Below are 24,028 nucleotides of genomic sequence, written 5' to 3'. Positions count from 1 at the left end.
TCTCCAAAATACACCCCTTCCTAACCAATGACACCACAAAGCTCCTAGTTCACTCCCTGGTCATCTCCTGCCTCAACTACTGCAACTCCCTCCTCACGGGATTACCTTTACATAGGCTATCCTCCCTTCAGTCCATCATGAATGCTGCTGCCAGGCTCATCCACCTTACCAACTGTTCAGTGTTTGCCACCCCTCTCTTAATTCCTCCACTGGCTTCCACTTACCCAACAAATTAAATTAAAAATTCTAACAACTTACAAAGCCACCCACAACTCGGCCTCCAGATACATCACTAACCTAGTCTCAAAATACCAACCTACTTGTTCCCTTTGTTCCTCCCAAGACCTCCTCCTTTCTAGTTCCCTCGTCTCTCCTATCTTATGGAACTCCCTAGCCCAATTTGTATGACTAGTTCCTACTCTGTTTGCTTTTAGACGATCCCTGAAAAATCTTCTCTTCAGAGAAGCCTATTTTGCCCCTACCTAACAATATTACTTTTATTTTCTCCATCAGATCACCCCCATAGTTATTACCTTTTGTATCACTTGACCCTCCCTCCTAGATTGTAAGCGCTAATGAGCAGGGCTCCTTGATTCCTCCTGTATTGAATTCTAGTGTAACTACACTGTCTGCCATCATGTTGTAAAGTGCTGTGCAAACTGTTGGCACTATATAAATCCTGTATAATAATAATAACATTTGTAAAACACACGTGCTTTATATGTGCCTTTTGGTAAGGTCATACAGCTGCTTTATAACTGGGCCCCTTACTGTTTAATATTTTGTTTATGCAGAAAAGGGAGATTTTTTGGTGGGACTTTAAGGGTGCCAGCGAGGAAAAACAAGGAATTTAAATCCATACTAGGTATAAAAATTACACGTTTAATATTGTTATATGCAGAACATAATAAAAGGTTTGGTATAAGTTATGTTACATAACTTATACCAAACCTTTTATCATGTTCTGCATATAACAATAATAAACTTGTAATTTTTATACCTAGTATGGATTTAAATTCCTTGTTTTTCCTCGCTGGCACCCTTAAAGTCCCGCCAAAAAATCTCCCTTTTCTATATTTACTTATAGGGATGTTGGTGCCTTTTTCTTTATCTTTGTCATTGTCACCTACCCATATCGCTACTTTCCATTTTGTTTATGCATTATTATGCTATGTAGTATGATAACAGAAAACTGGGTAATTGAAATAAGCTCCCATAACAAAAAAAAAGTTCTGTCTTTTTATTATAAAATGTGTAATGTTTCGTATGATAACTGATATCAACAACACATTGAAAAAATAAAAATAAACAGGTTTTGTGCTGATTTCAGTTTTCAGTTAACAATAAAACAACAAAGATATATTAACATAGGTAAACATTAATCTTTTTGACCATATTAATATTTGAATTGCAATTTTTTGTTTACTATAATTATGTGCCATCACAAGTATATTCCTTACAGTTGCCTTAGGCAGCAAAGTACATATAAACACACATAGTATTTAGATGAACTGCAACACTGGGGGAAAATATATACACAAACCATCTTCAATTAACATTCAACCTTGAGCAGCATATTAATAATACATACATTTGCATATGAAAATACAGATGAACCTTAAAAAATACACAAGCATAAGAAAATATATCACATTATGGCACTCCAATTTGAATTAAAATGAACTCCAGATCAGATCCTGGGAAAAATAGAGTTTCTTTTGTGCAACAAAATCAATTTATGGCTAGAAAGGCGAAAACCCATTTTTTCTTTTCCTGAAAGAAACAAAAAAATGAGAGAAGTAGTTAGGACGTGATGAGAACTACAGCTGTGGCACATCAAAGGGAAACACAAATTATATTTGAAAATAAATTAAAGCACACAAAAAAGTAAGGCAGTTGGTATATATTGCTATGCTGTGCTCATTTATATAAAGGGCTTTGTGAATCCAAAGTGAAAACCACAGACCTTGCATCAGTTACTAAATTTATTTTGGAAACAGAGCTTCAGGACTGGTTTTCTTAACCCATTTGCATAACTTCCTATTTAATGACTTAAAACCTTCTAGTGTTATAGCTCAGCGCAATGGCGTACTTAGGGGGTGCAAGATGCATTTTTTGTGTGTGTGTGGTGTGTAACAAAGAAAATGTTGGACTGCCACATCAAACCCAGAGAGTCTGCACCCGATTAATATGGCACCCCCCCCCCCCACCCCCCCGCGTGGCAGATATGCTAGGCACTAAGTCAGGTATATATTAGTCCTGTTTAATGGAAACCTGTTTTTATAGAAAAATGCAAACTACCATTACTGCTCTTCCCTTCTGCAAATACTACAACCCCAATTTCAAACAAATTGGGATGCTGAGTAAAATCTACATAAAACAGAATGCAAATCTCAACATCCCATATTTTATTCACAATAGAAAATAGAAACCATATAAAATGTTTAAACTGAGAAAATGCACCATTTTAAGAAAAAAATAAGGTCATTCCAAAATTGATAGCAACACGTCTCAAAAAAGTTGTGACAGGGCAACAAAAAGCTGGAAAAGTAAGTGGTACTAACAACAAAGAGCTGGAAGAATATTTTGCAACTGATTAGGTAAATTGGCAGCAGGTCAGTAACATGATTGCGTATAAAAAAGAGCATCTTAGAGAGTCAGAGTGTCTCAAAAGTAAAAATGGGCAGAGGTTCACCAATCTGTGAAAAGCCTAAAAATTGTTGAACAATTTCAGAAGTGTATCATCATCTACAGTACATAATATCATCAAAAGATTCAGAGAATCTGGAGAAATTTCTGTGCGCAAAATGCAATATTGGATGCCCGTGATCTTTGGGCCCTCAGACGGCACTGCATTAAAAACAAGCATGATTCTGTGATGCACATCACATGAGCTCAGGAATACTTCCAAAAATCAGTGTCTGTGAACATAGTTTACTATGCAATAGAAAAATGTAAGGTAAAGCACTATCATGCAAAGAAGAAACCATATCTGAACATGAACATGATCCAGAAACGCCACCATCTTCTCTGGGCCAAAGCTTATTTAAAATGGTCTGTTGCAAAGTGGAAAACTGTTCTGTGGTCAGAATAATCAAAATTTGACATTCTCTTTGGCAACAATGGGTGCTGCCTCTGGACTAAAGAGAGGGACCTCCTGGCTTGTTATCGGTGCTCAGTTCAAAAGCCTGCTTCTCTGATGGTATAGGGGTGCATTAGTGCATATGGAATAGGCAGCTTACACATCTGGAAAGGCACTATCAATGCTGAAAGAAACATGCAGGTTTTAGAACATATGCTCCAATCCAGATGATGTCTTTTACATGGAAGGCCTTGCATATTTCAGCATGTCAAGACTAAATTGCATATGGTCTCTATGACAACAGCATGGCTTCATAGTAGAAGAGTCCGGGTGCATAACTGGCCTGCCTGAAGTCCAGACCTTTTACCAACTGAAAATATTTGGTGCCCTACAGCGAAGGAGTGGCTGAATTAAATGGGTGATACTATCAGGCTAGAAAAATACATCTATTAGCACAGGGGTAATGTGAAAAAATTCAACAAAATCTGGGCACCTTGGCTGGATGTTCCTGGTCAAGCTCCAGTTGATCTAATTATGGACCGTCTGCTATTGTAAAGGGGATATGACAGTTGAATGGCTTCAGTGCTTTGTATTGCTGCTGACCTATAAAAAGTTTACAAGAGTTTTCATTTGCTGCCTGTATGCTCAATTCAGTCCAGTAGCTGAAAAAGTATTAAATTCAAACACAGCCAGGCAACTAGAAATCTTATGTCTGCAAAAAGAGTTAACATCTTTTTCCCAATACAGCTTTTCTTTAAATCAGACAGCAATGTTCTTTGTAACACTGCACTGGGCCTAAAAAACAGAAAGGCTCTTTCCATTTACTGTTTATTTAAAGATGTATAGACCCCTTTGATCCTGGAGAAGGATCCCTACCCCCTGATAAGAATATAATAAGATAAACCCCTCCCCCCCCGATACCCTACCCCCTGATAAAAATATATGCACTCCAGTGGCAATACAATGCATGCAATTGAAAGTAAGCACCTTTGATCTAAAGTGCCTGGAGTAATTATTGTCAATGATTGTGATGATTGTATAAATATACATTGTCCTGTTGTGTATTAATGTGACACTCCAAAAATGTATCCATTTGTGAAAAATGAAAGCGGACCTCCAAACAAACCGCTTAATACCAGTTAAAACACACACGCTCACACACACGCATATATACACCGAGCAAAATTATAAACACAACACTTTGTTTGCCCCTATTTATCATGAGCTGAACTCAAAGATCTATGACTTTTTCTATGTACACAAAAGGCCTATTTCTCTCAAATATTGTTTACAAATCTGTCTAAATCTGTGTTAGTGAGCACTTCTCCTTTGCCGAGATAATCCATCCACCTCACAGGTGTGGCATGTCAAGATGCTAATAAGACAGCATGATTATTGCACAGGTGTGCCTTAGGTTGGCCACAATAAAAGGCCACTCTAAAATGTGCAGTTTTATCAAACAGCACAATGCCACAGATCGCAAGTTTTGTGGAGCATGCAATTGACACGCTGACTGCAGGAATGCCCTTGAATTGAATGTTAATTTCTCTACCATAAGCCACCTCCAAAGGCGTTTCAGAGAATTTGGCAGTACATCCAACTGGCTTCACAAACACAGACCACGTGTAACCACACCAGCCCAAGAACTCCACATCCAGCATCTTCACCTCCAAGATCGTCTGAGACCAGCCACCGGACAGCTGCTGCAACAATCGGTTTGCATAACCAAAGAATTTCTGCACAAACTGTCAGAAACCATCTCAGGGAAGCTCATCTGCACGCTCATCGTCCTCATCGGGGTCTTGACCTGACTGTAGTTCGTCACTGTAACTAACTTGAGTGGGAAAATGCTCACATGTGTATGGCGTCATGTGGGTGAGCGGTTTGCTGATGTCAATGTTGTGGATTGAGTTGGCCCATGGTGGCAGTGGGGTTATGGTATAGGCAGGCGTATGCTATGGACAATGAACACAGGTGCATTTTATTGATGGCATTTTGAATGCACAGAGATACCGTGACTAGATCCTCAGGTGAAAACATCCCAGTTCCTGCATGGCCAGCATACTTACTGGACATGTCACCCATTGAGCATGTTTGGGATGCTCTAGATCGGCATATACGACAGCGTGTTCCAGTTCCTGCCAGTATCCAGCAACTTCGCACAGCCATTGAAGAGGACTGGGCCAACATTCCACAGGCCACAATCAACAACCTGATCAACTCTATGTGAAGGAGATGTGCTGCACTGCATGAGGCAAATGGTGGTCATACCAGATACTGACTGGTTTTCGGTCAAAAAACTGCACATTTTAGAGTGGCCTTTTATTGTGGCCAGCCTAAGGCACACCTGTGGAATAACCATGCTGTCTAATCAGCATCTGAATATGCCACACCTGTGAGGTGGATGGATTATTTCGGCAAAGTAGAAGTGCTCACTAACACAGATTTAGACAGATTTGTGAACAATATTTGAGAGAAATAGGCCTTTTGTGTACATAGAAAAAGTTGTAGATCTTTAAGTTCAGCTCATGATAAATAGGGGCAAACACAAAAGTGTTGCGTTTATAATCTTGCTCAGTATATATATGTAGGAAGGCCAGTATGGTGGCCTGAATTTATGGGAGGAGCCCGGGGGGTATTTAACCAGCCCGCTCACCTGTGGTGCTTGTCGGTTTCCTGTGCGCGATATACGTCACTAGGCCGACTATTCCGATTTCAGCGTTCGCAAATACTTGGCTCACAAGTTCCCGCATTCGTGATCTCCGTGCCCGAGAGTTTTTGAAGTCCGCGTTTACCGATTCGTTCGCACCACGCATCTGGCTGGGCTGTCGCAGGTAGGGTCCCCTCGGATTTTTGTTTTTACGTACGTTATGTCATGTCACTAAACCGTGGTATCAGAATTACGAATCACTCGCAAATTTCACGAACGTAACCGCATGTGTATTACTCGCACTGTCGTCATGTTACCATTTTGCGTTATCTGAGGAAACCACAGCGACGCAAGCGTCGCTTCATTTCAGACAGGTCTTAATTGTTAAACATGTGTCAGTAGACAGCCATAGCGATTCGTAAATGCATAAATCTTTTCGAACCACGTCAGTTCGATACCAATCATTTCTCATTTCTGAAACATTTCTAAATACATTTCTAACATTTCAAACCATTTCAAATCATTTCTCATTTCAGTCACGTACCGCGCTCCGATCCGAATCCAGTCGCACCTAAAAGATGCACCGATTCGCTCCGGTGTGCCCCAGTAGTTACGGCCTCATTTCAGTACATGCTCCAGAGTCACGTCATTATCAGTCGTTATGACTCATCGATTCATACCTCTGTCATGGTTATCATTTCATTTCCACGTATCACGCTCCGATACGAATTCAGTCGCATGGAAATGCACCGATTCGTCTCGGCGTGCCCCAGGTATTACCCACATTTCAGTACATGCTCCAGAGTCCGATTCGTAGTCAGTTGCTACAGCAGCACGACCGATTCGCGCCTCTGTCATGGCAAACAATATGTTACACCTGCACTTACCGCGCTCCGCTTCGAATCCAGTCGCATCCTCCATGCACCGATTCGTTACGGCGTGCCCCAGGGCTCGGCCTCATTTCTGAAACATGCTCCAGAGTCCGGATCATAGCTAGTCGCAGATATCGGGCGACCGATCCGCATCTCTGTCATGGAATTGCTATCATTTCACTCCCACAGCGCATCACCGTTTCGAAACCAGTCGCATCCGAGATGCACCGATTCGTCACGGAATGCCTCAGTTGTTTCGGCCGTATCCATACCTATACCAGAGCTCGGTGCGTTGCCAGTCGCAAATGCGGCACAACCAATTCGAGCCTCGGTCAAAGTAAACATTTCTCTCATTTCGTTTCTTACTGCGCTCCGATTCGAATCCAGATGCATCAAACATGCACCGATTCGTCCCGGTGTGCACCAATGTTTTTTCAGTTGCCTCATTTCAGTACATGCTCCAGAGCCCGGTTCACGGTCGGATCAGTCACGACACGACCAAGCCGGACCTCTGTCATGGAGTTCACTCATTTCATAATCAAGGCAAACATTTCAAATCATTTCATTGTCACAAGATTGTAAGCACCATATAAGTCATTGCTTCAAGTTAGTCAGCAAACCCTTCACGAACTATCACCTTTCATTTTCCTCCAGGTCAGTCAAAGTTCAGTAGGTCCACCCTGCACCAGGTTGGACGATATCCCCCCAGGTAAAAAAAAAAAAGTGGGAGAAAATAAGTCGGGTAAGTATGACTCAGGGAATCAAAGAAAAAACTTGAAATTTATGTCACCCCCAATAGGTTACAGTCAACCAAAAATAAGAGCTCAAAGACAGGATATTCTCACCAGATCAACCATGTCGCAGGCCGGCAGCGAAGACTTCACGGCCCCTCTGTCACCTTCCCCGGTCTCAGAGAGCGGCAGCGTGCAGTCCCTCAGGGGATGGACTATACCCAAACTGACGGCAGAGCTAAGACGCAGAGGTGTGCCCTTCCCCGCCACAGTGAGGAAAGGCGAGCTGTTCAAACTCCTCTTTCCCCCACCAGCAGCAGGACCCAGTACCCAGCAGGCATCCCTCCAGTCAATATCTTCAGCCATCTCACAACTTCACACGATGGTGTCGTCCCTGTCCACCTCGGTCACAGACGTACAAACCAGGGTGGCACTCCTGGAGGCACGACCGGCCGCGGCTATCCCCGACCCAACCGCAACCCAAACCTTAACACCCCTTCCTGCAGGTACCTCAGGCTGGAGCCCCATTGTCTACCCCTCCCATTTGGTTCCAACCAGCATCAGGAAGGACATTTTGGACGGCAGGGACGTCAACCTGGCCTCTCTCCTTATTTCTGTGCACGATCTGGCAGAAAATAAGGCCTACTCCTGGGGTGACATATCGGTGGTCCTTAAAGCCAAAGACCCCAGACTGAACCACAAGTTATCCGTCCCAGAATTCACCCTGGCCTTTGGCATGCTGAGAGACGTCCTATGCTCAGCCGCCCCCAGCAGAAGGGAAGAGCTGGACTTATACCTCCATACGGTAGTAGACTTGGGCTACAAGTATGGAGGATTTTCCTTTTACGACTACCACCGTTCCTTTTCCGCAAAGGCTGCTGCCAGACTCACACAGTTCCAAACAACAACAAATTGGAGTCTCATGGACACAGAGCTGTTCTGCCGCCATTTTGCCGGCTTACGCTCACCCCTGTGTGCGATTTGCCAGTCCTCCACCCACACTGCCACCTGGTGCGCCAATGCGACAACCAGACGTCCCTTCGAATTTCCCTCTACCTCCGGTGCACTTCAGGGTCAGTCGGCCCCTGAACAAACGCCTCAGGTGGACAAATGCGGACGCCCAGTCCGAGCCGTGGGAGGGGCAGCCATCTGCAATAATTACAATTACAGGTCCTGCAACTTCAGTCAGTGCCGCCTACTCCACATCTGCACCTTATGCCAAAGAGCGCACCCAAGAAACCTGTGCGAAGTCAAACAACAGAAGAGGGCATGACTAAGCCGGGTCAATGTCTTATGGCTAGGACTCTACCTCACCTCACATCCCACCCCCTCCCTGGCCACCTACCTTATCCAGGGCTTCACAGTAGGCTTTCAAACTGGCCTCATTTCACTACCCCACAGTACTTACGAATGTGGGAATCTTCGTTCAGCGGCCATTGACGAACAAGCCATAGATCGGCTCTTACAAGCAGAAGTAGACCGAGAGTACGTCATAGGCCCCTTCACTCAGCCCCCTTTCAGCACTTGGAGAGTCAGCCCTATTGGGCTTGTCAAGGGCAAATTCACAAATAAATTACGTTTGGTGTACGACCTGTCTGCGCCTCATTCTTCCCACATCCCCAGTCTCAATTCCCTGATCCCCTCCGAAGAATTCTCCCTAAAATATTCCTCCGTGGACATGGCAATCCAAGCAGTCATCAAAGCAGGTACAGGTGCCTGGCTTTCCAAAGCCGACATCTCGGATGCCTTCAAGCTCCTGCCTATACACCCATCCCTTTGGTGCTGGCACGGCATCAAGTGGAAGGAGGCATATTATTTTGCCACAAAACTAACGTTTGGTTCGAAGAGTAGCCCTTGGCTCTTCGACACATTCGCTCAATCCCTCGCTTGGATACTGGTACACAAGGCTCAGTGCCAAGAAGTCATCCATTACCTGGACGACTTCCTACTAATAGAACCTCCCAGCAAGCCCCCAGGAGACCTCGACAAACTCAGAGTGGTATTCGGGAATCTCAATGTTCCCATCGCCGAGCACAAAGTCGACGGCCCAGCACACAACATCACCTTTCTCGGAGTCAACTTAGACACCTGCACTATGCAAGCCAGTCTCCCCCTCGACAAACTAACCCGCATCAGGGCGGTCCTTCACAAATTCACCCACACCAAAGGGTGTACCAAAAAGCAGTTGCAATCTCTCCTGGGAATGCTTAATTTCGCCATGCAAATTATACCACAAGGCCGCACCTTCGTGTCACGTCTGCTGAGATTCCTGTCAGAAACACAAGACCCCGATCAGATCCTGAATCTAGACTCCGCAGCAATAGCGGACCTATCTATGTGGGAGGAATTCCTGTCCGCCTGGAATGGCATATCCCTATTTATACCCATGGTGTCGGCCCTTTCACCTCAGGTGGAGACAGACGCTGCAGCTTCCACAGGTTTCGCGGCAATTTTTGGCCACCAATGGTTTTCAGGACCCCCCAGGATACCCGGCTTTACCCGAACATCTTCCCTCTTCGAACTCTATCCCATAGTGGCAGCTGCACAACTCTGGGGTCACCATTGGACAGGGCAAACCGTGGTCTTCACCACTGACAATCAGGCCACGGCAGACATCATCAACAAAGGCAGGTCCAAGTCCCTAGCAGTCATGTCCTTCCTGCGCAGATTGGTACAACTGTCCTTACAGCATCAGTTTAACATTCACTGTGCATTTATTCCAGGCAGATACAATTTAGCTGCTGACGCACTGTCACGTTTTAACTACACCTCCTTTTTCAAACAGGTTCCCGCAGCCGATCCAGTGTCGGCCCCTATCCCCGTCTGGTCACAGCTGACCCTGGACTAGCTCAACATTTACAAGGAGCCACGCAGCTCATCAATCACTCACTCTCTCATAACACACTCAAAGCCTACCAGACAGCTTGGAGGGCATTCAATAAATTCCTCACATCCTGCTGTAAAGGACCAACAGATGTCAAACAGGTACTGGCCTTCACTTCATACTGCCATACTCAGTTGGCCTTATCTTACAATACCATTCGGCTATATCTAGCCGGCATACAACATTTCTTGACTCTTGAAGACCCTACAAAATCTTCACTGTTCTCATCACACGCTATACGAGCCATCCTTAGGGGCATTCAGAAACAACAACCAGTAATCAGCATCAAGCGCTTACCCATCACGGGGCCCATCTTCAGGGAGATGTCGACTATTCTGGCTACTTCTCCATTCGGTCTGCTCCCCAGCACGGTCCTGCAAGCAGCCATATATTTGGCTTACTATGGGTTCTTGCGACCTGGCGAGTTCACCTGTAACAGCCCCACAGACCAAGTACTATGCAGACGGCACTTGCTTCGCTACCAAGACCATTTTATCCTTCACCTCGAGATTTCTAAAACCCAGCAAACAGGCTCTGGAGTAGACATTCACCTCTACAAAACTAATAACAGCTGGTGTCCAGTCACCGTACTTAACCGTCTCCTGTCACTCCTGCCTGAACAACCGGACACCTGTCCTCTTCTACCATTCCCAGTTAAACCTTTAAGTGCCTGTCAGTTTGTGAAACACATAAGGATACTTCTCCGCAATCTTCACCTTAACCCCAGTCAGTATTCTGGACACTCCTTTCGTATCGGAGCAGCCTCCGCAGCATCCCGCCATGGGGTCCCAGACCACGTCATCAAAAGATTAGGCAGGTGGAAATCAGCCTGCTTCGCCCGGTATATCCCCAATCCTCAAGTAGAGATGGCACAGGCATTTTCAAAATTGGCTCAATGAATAACTGAAAACCAATAAATATTATACCCCTACCTGAATGTTTTTGCCCCCTTATTTTGGCATACCGGCCATTAGACCAAGGCACACTTTCAGGTCCATTTCATATGGTAAGTCCACACTTCCAGGTCTATTTCTGATGGTAAGTCTTATGTTAACTATAAATGTTATCTATGTCCATATCGGACATAGGGTTCCAACCATAAGTAGGAAGGCCAGTATGGTGGCCTGAATTTATGGGAGGAGCCCGGGGGGTATTTAACCAGCCCGCTCACCTGTGGTGCTTGTCGGTTTCCTGTGCGCGATACCCACCCTCCCTTCCCCATTTCACAGCATTTCTCAACTATTCATTTCTCTTTACAGAATAATCATTTCTTAAACCAGGGTATGCCCCCTTATTTTGGCATACCGGCCATTAGACCAAGGCACACTTTCAGGTCCATTTCATATGGTAAGTCCACACTTCCAGGTCTATTTCTGATGGTAAGTCTTATGTTAACTATAAATGTTATCTATGTCCATATCGGACATAGGGCTCCAACCATAAATATATATATATATATATATATATATATATATATATATATATATACACACACACACACATATACACACACACATACATACATACAGTATATATAAACACACACATATATATATACAGTGACTATATATATAGCTTTCAAAGGATTCATAATTTTGTCCAGCCAGCCCTAATATTTACACTGCTCGGCCAAACAGCACAGACATCCTAAAACCTGACTTTTTCTCAATTGGTGCTGAACAGATAGGACACATAGTGGTTGATTTACTAAAGGCACATAGACTATGCACTCTATAAGTGCAGTTGCTGCAGAGCTTAGTAAATGAGCAGAAGCTCTGCTGACTTCGCTCATCCGATCATGTGTAAGCAAAAATGCTGTTTTTTTAAATTTTCCTTGCATGTGATTGGGTACTCTTTTCAAAGTGAAGCTTTACCTCATTTACTAAGCTCTGGAGCAACTGCACTTTGTACAGTCTATTTGCCTTTAGTAAATCAACCCCATTGCTTTTACCAGTCTGTGATTGGACAATGAAGGAGCAGCAGCGTTATAAAGTAACCTCTTTCCTCCAGTTAGCATCCTCCTTATCAGCACATGTGTATGCAGCACAGCCTGAATGGCTCAGAGTATCAACCCTCCCTCTGCCAATCTGACTTTTATATACAGGAGATTACAAGATGTTTACATTAAGATTCATGTACATTAAAGTTGTATTAGAAAAACATTTGATATATTTTAATTATGTATATGCTGTTATTAAGAGGAACTAAGCTTAATTTACAAAGCTCTGTAGGCAATTTTTCTTTTATCACAGAACAGAATGTCTGGTATGCAAAAAAAAAAAGTCTAACCAGCCTGCAAGCAATGTTTTTTCGTGAATACACACTGATCCATGCATGGGCAGCTCAGTGTACATCTGTACACAGTATTACAGTCTCTTCCCCATGATGGGTACATTTAACTCCCCTGTGCATGTTCAAATGGGCACTTTGTAAGCGTGTCAAAATGTGTAAATATTCTGTGCACACTTGCACATTATGACAACAACCCAGAGAAATGAGTTTAACTGATGTTTATGTCTTGAAAAAGTAAAGGTCATTGTGGGGATTGTATCAGTTAGAGAAGCAATGCAGAAATTAAGCAGCATTTTACTTGAAGGTTATTTACTATACATAGATCAAGTACATACCTAGAACAGTCAGGTCCTGACCAGCTTGGAGGACAGTTGCACCTATTTGGTCTCACACATCGACCACCATTTTGACATGGTGTCTGACACACAGCTGTAATACAAAAATATATGTTATAGTATGTGTATATAAAGGTGCCGCACTTATCACGACAAAACCTAATGTCAATAATATGAAATAAATATTATGAAATCATGTGAGTGACTCTAAGGGGGAGATTTACTAAAACTGGCTCACACAGAATCTGGTGCAGCTGTGCATAGTAACCAATCAGCTTCTAGATTTTATTGTTGAAGCTTAATTGAATAAACTTAAGTTAGAAGCTGATTGATTACCGTATTTATCGGCATATAACACGCACTTTTTTCACCTGAAAATCAGGGGAAAATCATGGGTGTGTGTTATAGGCCGATGCCCCCCCCCAATTTTGTATGATCGGAGCGATCGCGGCAATTGCCGCGATCGCCACCGACATACACAGCCGTGTGTAAATTCAAATATGGCGCCGAGACTGCAGGGACTCGGCGGAGCCAAGATACACATACCCGAGAGTCCTCGGCTTTTCTCGGCGCTGCTTACAGTCCCGCCCATAGGGCGGGACTGGGCAGGACTGTAAGCGGCGCCGAGAAAAGCTGACGACTCTCGGGTATGTGTATCTCGGCTCTGCCGAGTCCCTGCAGTCTCGGGGGCCATATTTGAATTTACACATACGCTGTGTATGTCGGCAGGGATCGCGGCGATCCCACAAAGCTGCACTGGGGCAAAGCTGCACTGGGGCAAGGCTGCACTGGAGAAAAGCTGCACTGACAAGGCTGCACTGACAAGGCTGCACTGACATGGCTGCACTGACAAGGCTGCACTGGGGCAAGGCTACAATGGACACTGGGGCAAAGCTGCACTGACATGGCTGCACTAACAAGGCTGCACTGGGGCAAGACTACAATGGACACTGGGGCAAAGCTGCACTGACAAGGCTGCACTGACAAGGCTGCACTGACAATTCTGCACTGGGGCAAAGCTGCACTGACAAGGCTGCAATAGACACTGGAGCAAGGCTGCACTGACACTGAAAAGGCTGCAGATGGACACCGATAACGCTGCATTGATGGGCATTTTAATGTAAGTTTTTCTTCCTTAAACTTTACTCCTAAAAGTTTTTTTCCTTAAAATTCCCTCCTAAACTTGGGGTGTGTGTTATACGCCGGCGCGTGTTATACGCTGATAAATACGGTACTTTGCACAGCTGCACCAGATTCTGTGTAGTTTTAGTAAATCCCCCTGTGTGTCACTAAAAGTACTGATGAATACACAAAATAGGAGTGTGATCAAAATTCACAAATACACAAAGTGAGATTTACTAAAACCGGAGCACTCAGAATCTCATTATTGATCCTTGTTTTGCAACACTGACACTTTAATTTGATGATATTGATACTTTGTGTATTTGAGAATTTTGATCATACTATTATGTTGTTTATTCATCATTTCTTGTTAGTGATACACAGTAAGTTGCTGATCGCCGACTTTACTAGTATAAAAAAAATTTAAATAAATAAAAATTCCAGTATATGTCCCATAGTTTGTAGACGCAAATCATTCTATATAAGCTTATTGGGATTTTTTTACCAAAAATATGTAGCAGAATACATATTGGCCTAAATTTATGAAGAAATTCGATTTTACATTTTTTTATTGGATATGTTTTATAGCAGAAAGTAAAAAATATATATTTTTTTCAAAATTGTCGGTCTTTTTTTGTTTATACCGCAAAAAATAAAAGAATAAAAACGCAGTGTTGATCAAATACCACCAAAAGAAAGCTCTATTTGTGGGAAAAAAGGATATACATTTAAAAATTTAGTTCATGTACAGCATTGCATGACCCCGCAATTGTCAGTTAAAATAACGCAGTGTCGTATCGCAAAAAATAGCCTGGTCATGAAGGGGAGTAAATCTTTTGGAGGTCAAGTGGTTAAAGGTTATATATTTTTTATTGGATGAAAAAAGATTATACCTTCCTGTTCTTTGGCAGTCCCTTGCTGATGCTGTCTGCTCCTTCCTCCTTCAAGCACCCCCTTGGCGAGGGCACCCATGATGGAGTGCTTATTAGCCACGCTGTGTGCATCTACAGACACACACATGCCAGTAGGCCTCCCCCACTCCCTCCTCACAGGAGTTTGACTGATAGCAGCAGGAGTCCTCAAATAACTCTACACAAAAGTCACATGTGTCACTTGAGCCCTACACAGCAGTACCTGAACTGAAAGCAAAGAACTGGAAAATCAGATAAGTACAGTATCTCACAAAAGTGAGTACACCCCATCACATTTTTGTAAATATTTTATTATATCTTTTCATGTGACAACACTGAAGAAATGACACTTTGCTACAATGTAAAGTAGTGAGTGTACAGCTTGTATAACAGTGTAAATTTGCTGTCCCCTCAAAATAACTCAACACACAACCATTAATGTCGCTTGCAACAAAAGTGAGTACCACTCTAAGTGAAAATGTCCCTATTGGGCCCAATTAGCCATTTTCCCTCCCTGGTGTCGAAAGTGTTACAAGGTCTCAGGTGTGAATAGGGAGCAGGTGTGTTAAATGGGGTGTTATCGCTCTCTCTCTCTCATACTGGTCACTGGAAGTTCAACATGGCACCTCATGACAAAGAACTCTCTGAGGATCTGAAAAAAAGAATTGTTGCTCTACATAAAGATGGCCTAGGCTAAAGGAATTTAGTTTCAGGCAAGACCCTGAAACTGAGCTGCAGCTCGGCGGCCAAGACCATACAACGGATTAACAGGTCAAGTTCCACTCAGAACAGGCCTCGCCATGGTCGACCAAAGAAGTTGAGTGCACGTGATCAGCGTCATATCCAGAGGTTGTCTTTGGGAAATAGACGTTTGAGTGCTGCCAGCATTGCTGCAGAGGTTGAAGGGGTGGGGGGTCAGCCTGTAGGTGCTCAGACCATACGCCGCACACTGCATCAAATTGGTCTGCATGGCTGTCATCCCAGAAGGAAGCTTCTTCTAAAGATGATGCACAAGAAAGCCTGCAAACAGTTTGCTGAAGACAAGCAGATTAAGGACATGGATTACTATTATTTGGTTCAGATGGTGTCCAGCGTGTGTGGTGGTAACCAGGTGAGGAGTACAAAGACAAGTGTGTCTTGCCTACAGTCAAGCATTGCAGTGGGAGTTTCATGGTCTGGGGCTGTATGAGTGCTGCCGGCACTGGGGAGCTACAGTTCATTGAGGGAACCATGAATGCCAACATGTACTACGACATACTGAAGCAGAGCATGATCCCCTCCCTTCGGAGACTGGGCCGTAGGGCAGTATTCCAACAAGATAACGACCCCAAACACACCTCCAAGAACACCACTGCCTTGCTAAAGAAGCTGAGGGTAAAGGCGATGGACTGGCCAAGCATGTCTCCAGACCTAAACCCTATTGAGCATCTGTGGGGCATCCTCAAACAGAAGGTGGAGGAGTGCAAGGTCTCTAACACCCACCAGCTCCGTGATGTCATCATGGAGGAGTGGAAGAGGACTCCAGTGGCAACCTGTGAAGCTCTGATGAACGCCATGCCCACGAGGGTTAAGGCAGTGCTGGAAAATAATGGTAGCCACAAAAATATATTGACACTTTGGGCCCAATTTGGACATTTTCACTTAGGCGTGTACTCACTTTTGTTGCCAGCGGTTTAGACATTAATGGCTGTGTGTTGAGTTTTTTTGAGGGGACAGCAAATTTACACTTATACAAGCTGTACACTCACTACTTTACATTGTAGCAAAGTGTAATTTCTTCAGTGTTGTCCCATAAAAAGATATAATAAAATATTTACAAAAATGTGATGGGTGTACTCACTTTTGTGAGATACTTTAATTTATCAGTTACTCATTGTTCAGCCTCAACCAGTATATTAAATATGACATTCTGGGTAGAGTTATTTAAAAAAAATACATATTGGCATATGAAATGTAAAACTGTGGGCATATGACAAACTCTAGGAAAGGTTCTCCAGACCAATTAGCTAGAGTTTCCTCTTACATACATTTAAGTAAAGTTTTTTTTCCATAATATAGATAACTTTTACAGAAAAAAAACACCTTTAGGTAACATACAGCTAAATAACCAGCCTCTCCTATAAAGGTAGCATTTCCATGTAATATGGAAACATATCAGACATATTTTAAGAGCTACAGTATTTAGAGGTCACAGAAACAGAGTAATAGCAAATGTATGTACAGAACCCTGTTATCAAATCCATCATAAAATTATACATTTGCATAGTTCATACATACCGTGCCTTGAAAAAGTATTCCTACCCCTTAAAATTTTCCACATTTTGTCATGTTACAACCAAAAACGTAAATGTATTTTATTGGAATTTTATGTGATCGACCAACACAAAGTGGCACATAATTGTGAAGTGAAAGGAAAATGATAAATGGTTTTCAATTTTTTTTTTACAAATAAATATGTGAAAAGTGTGGCGTGCATTTGTATTTACCCCCCCCCCCCCCCCCGAGTCAATACTCTGTAGAACCACCTTTTGCTAAATAGCTCAAGCTCTCTCAGATTGGATGGAGAGTGTCTGTGAACAGCAATTTTCAAGTCTTGCCACAGATTCTCAATTGGATTTAGGTCTGGACTTTGACTGGGCCATTCTAACACATGAATATGCTTTGATCTAAACCATTCCATTGTAGCACTGGCTGTATGTTTAGGGTCATTGTCCTGCTGGAAGGTGAACCTCTGCCCCAGTCTCAAGTCTTTTGCCGACTCTAACAGGTTTTCTTCTAAGATTGCCCTGTATTTGGCTCCATCCATCTTCCCATCAACCCTGACCAGCTTCCCTGCTGAAGAAAAGCATCCCTACAACATGATGCTGTCGCCAACCTCTTTTACGGTAGGGATGGTGTGTTCAGGGTGATGTGCAATGTTTGTTTTCCGTAACACATAGCATTTTGGTTTCAATTTTGGTCTAATTTGCCCAGAGCACCTTCTTCCACATGTTTGCTGTGTCCCCCACATGGTTTCTCGCAAACTGCAAATGGGACTTCTTATGGCTTTCCTTCAACAATGGCTTTCTTCTTGCCACTCCTCCATAAAGGCCAGATTTGTGGAGTGCACGACTAATAGTTGTCCCGTGGACAAATTCTCCCACCTGAGCTGTGGATCTCTTCAGCTCCTCCAGAGTTAGCATGGGCCTCCTAGCTGCTTCTCTGATTAATGCTCTCCTTGCCCGGCCTGTCAGTTTGGGTGGATGGCCTTGTCTTGGTAGGTTTGCAGTTGTGACATACACTTTCCATTTTAAGATAATGGATTAAATAGTGCTCCCTGAGATGTTCAAAGCTTGGGATATTTTTTTAATAACCTAACCCTGCTTTAAAATTTTCCACAACTTTATCCCTGACCTGTCTGGTATGTTCCTTGGCCTTCGTGATGCTGTTTGTTCACTAAGGTTCCCTAACAAACCTTTAAGGGCTTCACAGAACAGCTGTATTTATACTGAGGTTAAATTACACACAAGTGGACTCTATTCACTAATTGGTTCCACTAGATTTTAGTTAGGGGTATCAGAGTAAAGGGGGCTGAACACAAATGCCACACTTTTCAGATACAGTGGATATCAAAAGTCTACACAACCCTGTTAAAATCTCAGGTTTCTGTGATGTAAAAAAATGAGACAAAAATAAATAATTTTAGAACATTTCCACCTTTAATGTGACCTATAAACTGTACAACTGAAATCTTTTAGGTAGAGGGAAGTAAAAATAAAAAAATTAAATAATATGGTTGCATAATTGTGCACACCCTTAAACTAATACTTTGTTGAAGCACCTTTTGATTTTATTACAGCACTCTTTTCGGGTATGAGTCTATCAGCATGGCACATCTTGATGTCTCTTCTTTGCAAAAACACTCCAAATCTGTCAGATTGCGTGGGCATCTCCTGTGCACGCCCTCTTCAGATCACCCCACAGATTTTCAATGGGATTCAGGTCTGGGCTCTGGCTGGGCCATTCGAAGACTTTAATCTTTTTCTGGTGTAGCCATTTCCTTGTTGATTTGGATGTATGCTTTGGGTTGTTGTCATGCTGAAAGATGAAGTTCCTCTTTATGTTTAGCTTTCTAGCAAAAGCCTGAAAGTTTTGTGCCAATGTTGACTGGTATTTGGAACTGTTCATAATTCCCTCGACCTTGACTACCCCTGTTCCAGCTTAAGAAAAACAGCCCCAAAGCATGATGCTGCCATCATCATGCTTTGCTGTGGGTATGGTGTCCATTTGGTAATGTGCAGTGTTGTTTTTGCGCCAAACATATCTTTTAGAATTATGGCCAAAAAGTTCACCCTTGGTTTCATCAGACCATAACACATTTTCCTACATGCTTTTGGGAGACTTCAGATGTGTTCTTTCTTCGAAAGAAAAGGCTTCCATCTTGTCACTCTACCCCATAGCCCAGACCTATGAAGAATACAGGAGATTGTTGTCACATGTACCACACAGCCAGCACTTGCTAGATATTCCTGCAGCTCCTTTAATGTTGCTGTAGGCCTCTTGTCAGTTTTCTTCTCGTCTTTTCATCAATTTTAGAGGGATGTCCAGTTCTTGGTAATGTCGCTGTTGTGCCATATTTTCTCCACTTGATGATGACTGTCTTCACTGTGTTCCATGGAAAATCGACAGTAATGCCTTGGAAATTCTTTTGTACCCTTCTCCTGACTGATACCTTTTAACAATGAGATCCCTCTAATGCTTTGGAAGCTTTCTGCGGACCATGGCTTTTGCTGTAGGATGCGACTAAGAAAATGTCAGGAAAGACCTACTAGAACAACTTTATTTGGGGTTAATCAGAGGCATTGAAAAAAAAGGGAAAAATTGGTCGTGCACCATGAAAGGAACAGCTTCTGTAGAAAGACTTCTTTATTGACAGAGTGTCAAGGAACATTACAGGAATATTTGTGCATGCGTTTCACATGGATAACTCGTGCTTGTTATTCTTGTAACGTCCCTTGGCACTCTGTCAATAAAGAAGTCTTTCTACAAAAGCTGTTCCTTTCATGGTGTGCAACCGATTTTTCCCTTTTCTTCAGTTACTATTGACGGTGGTGAGTCGGGGCCAGCACCCATGAGGAATTCTTTGTCCACAGTCTGAACGTTGTTACAATCTTTCTGGACGTTAATCAGAGGCACTTTAAATGATGGCAGGTGTGTACTGACTCCTATTTAACATGAGTTTGAATGTGATTGCTTAATTCTGAACACAGCTACATCCCCAGTTATAAGAGAGTGTGCACACTTATGCAACCACATTATTTTAGTTCTTTTATTTTTACTCCTCCTCTAAAAGATTTCAGTTTGTTTTTCAATTGAGTTGTACAGTTTATAGGTCACATTAAAGGTGGAAAAAGTTCTGAAATGATTTGTCTTTTTATTCATGGACAGCCTTCCCAGAAGAGTTGAAGCGGTTATAGCTGCAAAGGGTGGGCCAACTCAATATTGAATCCTACGGACTAAGACAGGGTTGCCATTAAAGTTCATGCGCGTTAAAGGCAGGCATCCCAATACTTTTGGTAATATGGTATACATATATATAGAATTTTTTTTTCCAATTTAGTTATTTCAGCTCTCACACCTATACACTCCCTATGGAACAAAACTATTTTTACATTTCTGCTATGGGCCTGTTTATTTGGCAATAACTTCATCATTACTTAGAATAGTGAAATAATTCATATATCTTTATTTTTTTACTACAATACTTTCTTTTGGTGATACTGTCTTGCACCACCCCTGAAGAGCGAGTCACATCTCGCGAAACGAGTCGGTTGTTATAGATGTTATGTATACTCATGCATTTCTAATGCAATGCGATCTTTAACCATGTACAATTGTATTGGCTTTGCCTTTGTTTATGCTACTCTTTTATTTCGGACTTCTTTTTTTCAGACTTAAAGATTGCTGTTCACAAGCGCAAACCATCCAACTAGAAGGAGCTGGAGCAGTTTTGCAAGGAGGAATGGGCAAACATCCCAGTGGTAAGATGTAGCAAGCTCATAGAGACTTATCCAAAGCGACTTGGAGCCGCAAAAGGTGGCTCTACAAAGTATTGACTTTAGGGGGGTGAATAGTTATGCACATTGACTTTTTCCTGTTATTTTGTCCCATTTGTTGTTTGCTTCACAATAAAAAAACACATCTTTTAAAGTTGTGGTCATGTTCTGTAAATTAAATGATGCAAATCCTCAAACAGTTCATGTTAATTCCAGGTTGTGAGGCAACAAAACAGGAAAAATGCCAAGGGGGTGAATACTTTTGCAGGGCAATGTAGTTGACACCTGAATGGATCATTTAGGACCTCTAAGGTCATTCATTTCCACCCATGCCAAGTCTGCCTTCCCGTTGTTCCTTGGTTGGGATTTTTGGTTGCCTGCACTCCCTCAGCTCCCTTCCCAAGCATATATTACTGCCATCCTTGGTGAAAACAGCCACAGGCACCCAGGCCTTGCCGATTGGTGAGTATGGGGTCTCCTTTTTCTGTAAGGCCCCTCTTACCATTTGTCCATCATTTATTCATGTGTTACATTACTTTTTTGGTCATTCGTTTCCAGATATATCCTACATGCATCCACCCCTGAAGAGCGAGTCACATCTCGTGAAACGCATCGGGTGTTATAGATGTTATGTATTCTCATGTATTTCTAATGCAATGCAATCTTTAACCATGTACAATTGTATCAGCTTTGCCTTTGTTTATGCTACTCTTTTATGTGTAATTATTTCTACAATAAATGTTTTTATTGTATTTATATTTGTCAATTTCATCAGCCTATTGTGCATACCTCATATAAAGTCCCAAAGGGTGGGGGCGTGGCTTGGCAGCGGATGTAGCCAGACGCACATCTAGTGAGCTCCGCCGAGAATCCGACATTTGATCCTGATAAATACCGCTGATCGATCAATACTAGTGTCTAACCGCTCTCCAGAGTCTCCTGACTAGGGATGAGCTTCGAGTTCGAGTCGAACTCGTGTTCGACTCGAATATCGGCTGTTCACAAGTTCGCCGAACAGCGAACAATTTGGGGTGTTCGCGGCAAATTCGAATGCCGCGGGACACCCTTTAAAAGTCTATGGGAGAAATCAAAAGTGCTAATTTAAAAGGCTTATATTCATGGTATTGTCATAAAAAGTGTTTGGGGACCTGGGTCCTGCCCCAGGGGACATGGATCAATGCAAAAAAAAGTTTTAAAAGTGGCAGTTTTTTCGGGAGCAGTGATTTAATAATGCTTAAAGTGAAACAATAAAAGTGTAATATCCCTTTACATTTCGTACCTGGGGGGTGTCTATAGTATGCCTGTAAAGGGGCGCATGTTTCCCGTGTTTAGAACAGTCTGACAGCAAAATTACATTTCAAAGGAAAAAAGTCATTTAAACTACTCGCGGCTATTAATGAATTGCCGGTCCGACAATACACATAAAAGTTCATTGATAAAAACGGCATGGGAATTCCCCACAGGGGAACCCCGAACCAAAATTTAAAAAAAAAATGACGTGGGGGGGTCCCCCTAAATTCCATACCAGGCCCTTCACGGGGAATGCCACAGGGAAGTCCCGTAAAGTCACCGTGCGTCAGAGGGGGGCGGGGTCACCGGGTGGCCCTGCCCCCCGTTATTTAAGAACCGTCAGAAGAGGAGAAGCATCACACAGCGGGAGCCTCCCTCCATGCCATCATGGATGCGGAGCGGCCCGAAAAGAAGATGAAGATAAGAAGATGAAGAGAAGAGCGGAAGTCTCCCTCCATGCCATCATGGATGCAGAGCGGCCCGAGGAGAAGAAGGGAAGAAGACGCCAACGCAGCAGAGGAAGATGCCGAGAACACAGGAGGAAGAACCAGAAGAACCAGAAGAAGAAGAAGATGGAGAAAGAAACCGAAGGAAGATAGAAGAAAGAAGAAGAAGCATTTAAATAAAGGAATTGTCAAAAATTGTCTCTTGTCATTTTTAACATTTTTGACAGTTTTTTAGTGAAATGGTAGGGGTACCCCCTTACCATTTCACACAGGGGGAGGGCCGGGATCTGGGGGTCCCCTTGTTAAAAGGGGCTTTCAGATTCCAATAAGCCCCCCGCCCGCAGACCCTCACAACCACCGGCCAGGGTTGTGGGGATGAGGCCCTTGTATTTGTGGGCAGTGCTGAGACATTTTGGGTTGGGAGAAAATTTCAACCACTGGGTTAAGCTGCTGTATGCAGCCCCCAAGGCTAGGATCCGTGTGAATGGAGACCTCTCAGACTCATTCTCTCTTTTCAGGGGCACTAGGCAGGGGTGTCCACTGTCACCCCTGCTGTTTGCGCTGGCACTTGAACCGCTTGCGATTATGATAAGATCATCCACGTCTATTGTGGGCTTTAACAGAGGACCAGTCATGGAGAAGGTCTCCCTTTACGCGGATGACACCTTACTATACTTAGGTGACACAGATAGCTCTCTTACAAATGCTATGCGGATAATACAACAATTCGGCTCCTTGTCGGGATTTACTATTAACTGGAGCAAATCTGTCCTTTTGCCAATTGATGATCTTAATATCACATTGCCAATCACTGCGGCATCCCTTAAGGTAGTCTCCTCATTTAAATATCTGGGTATACAGGTGTCCGCTAATCCATTATTGTACCTAGAGGAGAACCTCTTCCCCCTTTTTAAAAGATTGCAAATGATCTGTAACACTTGGTGCAAACTTCCCTTATCAGTAATTGGGAGAATAAATCTCATTAAAATGGTTTGGTGCCCCCAACTGTTATATATTATGCATAATTCAGCACAGTGGATACCCCGAAGATGGTTTAACCGTATTGACACTTTGTTTAGGTCCCTGATCTGGAAAAAAAGAGTAGCTAGAATAAGTCTTTCCTCTCTGCAATATGGTAAAGATAGGGGAGGGGCGGCAGTCCCCAATCCGAGACTATACTTTTATGCTTCTCAATTACAACACTTGAGTGGTTTTGGGTCATTGTGTAATTGAAAATCTATTGCGGACAGGAACGTCAAACGATTTGGTACTAGCAAGTCTAGAAGCAGGGCTTCCTCGATTACCACAAACTGCTCCCACTGTTATTCTCCTTAAAAAACTATGGACCTCAGTCAAATCTAACTTGAAGATCTTAGGT

The 24,028-nt window shown here is 43.1% G+C and overlaps 1 protein-coding gene across 3 annotated transcripts in view; it reads right to left on the bottom strand.

The window, feature by feature from the left end:
• Window positions 1–1,224: 1,224 nt before the first annotated feature.
• The window catches only part of SVEP1 (sushi, von Willebrand factor type A, EGF and pentraxin domain containing 1), a 486,322-nt gene continuing 463,518 nt past the window's right edge, over window positions 1,225–24,028 (bottom strand). For 2 of the 3 annotated variants that reach the window (XM_073591153.1, XM_073591134.1), the window contains 3 exons: window positions 12,847–12,940; window positions 3,576–3,685; window positions 1,225–1,773 (listed from right to left, as the gene is read on the bottom strand). In XM_073591153.1, the coding sequence (XP_073447254.1) occupies window positions 3,595–3,685; window positions 12,847–12,940 (185 nt within the window). In that variant the 3' untranslated portion in view covers window positions 1,225–1,773; window positions 3,576–3,594. The remainder of the gene's footprint in view (window positions 1,774–3,575; window positions 3,686–12,846; window positions 12,941–24,028) is intronic. The other variant, XM_073591144.1, reaches the window with a different exon arrangement.

This window comes from Aquarana catesbeiana, linkage group LG01, assembly GCF_042186555.1.
Source record: "Aquarana catesbeiana isolate 2022-GZ linkage group LG01, ASM4218655v1, whole genome shotgun sequence".
Classification (NCBI taxonomy): Eukaryota; Metazoa; Chordata; class Amphibia; order Anura; family Ranidae; genus Aquarana; species Aquarana catesbeiana.
The sequence above is the reverse complement of the archived record's forward strand: the minus strand, read 5'-3'. Positions and strand labels throughout refer to the sequence as shown.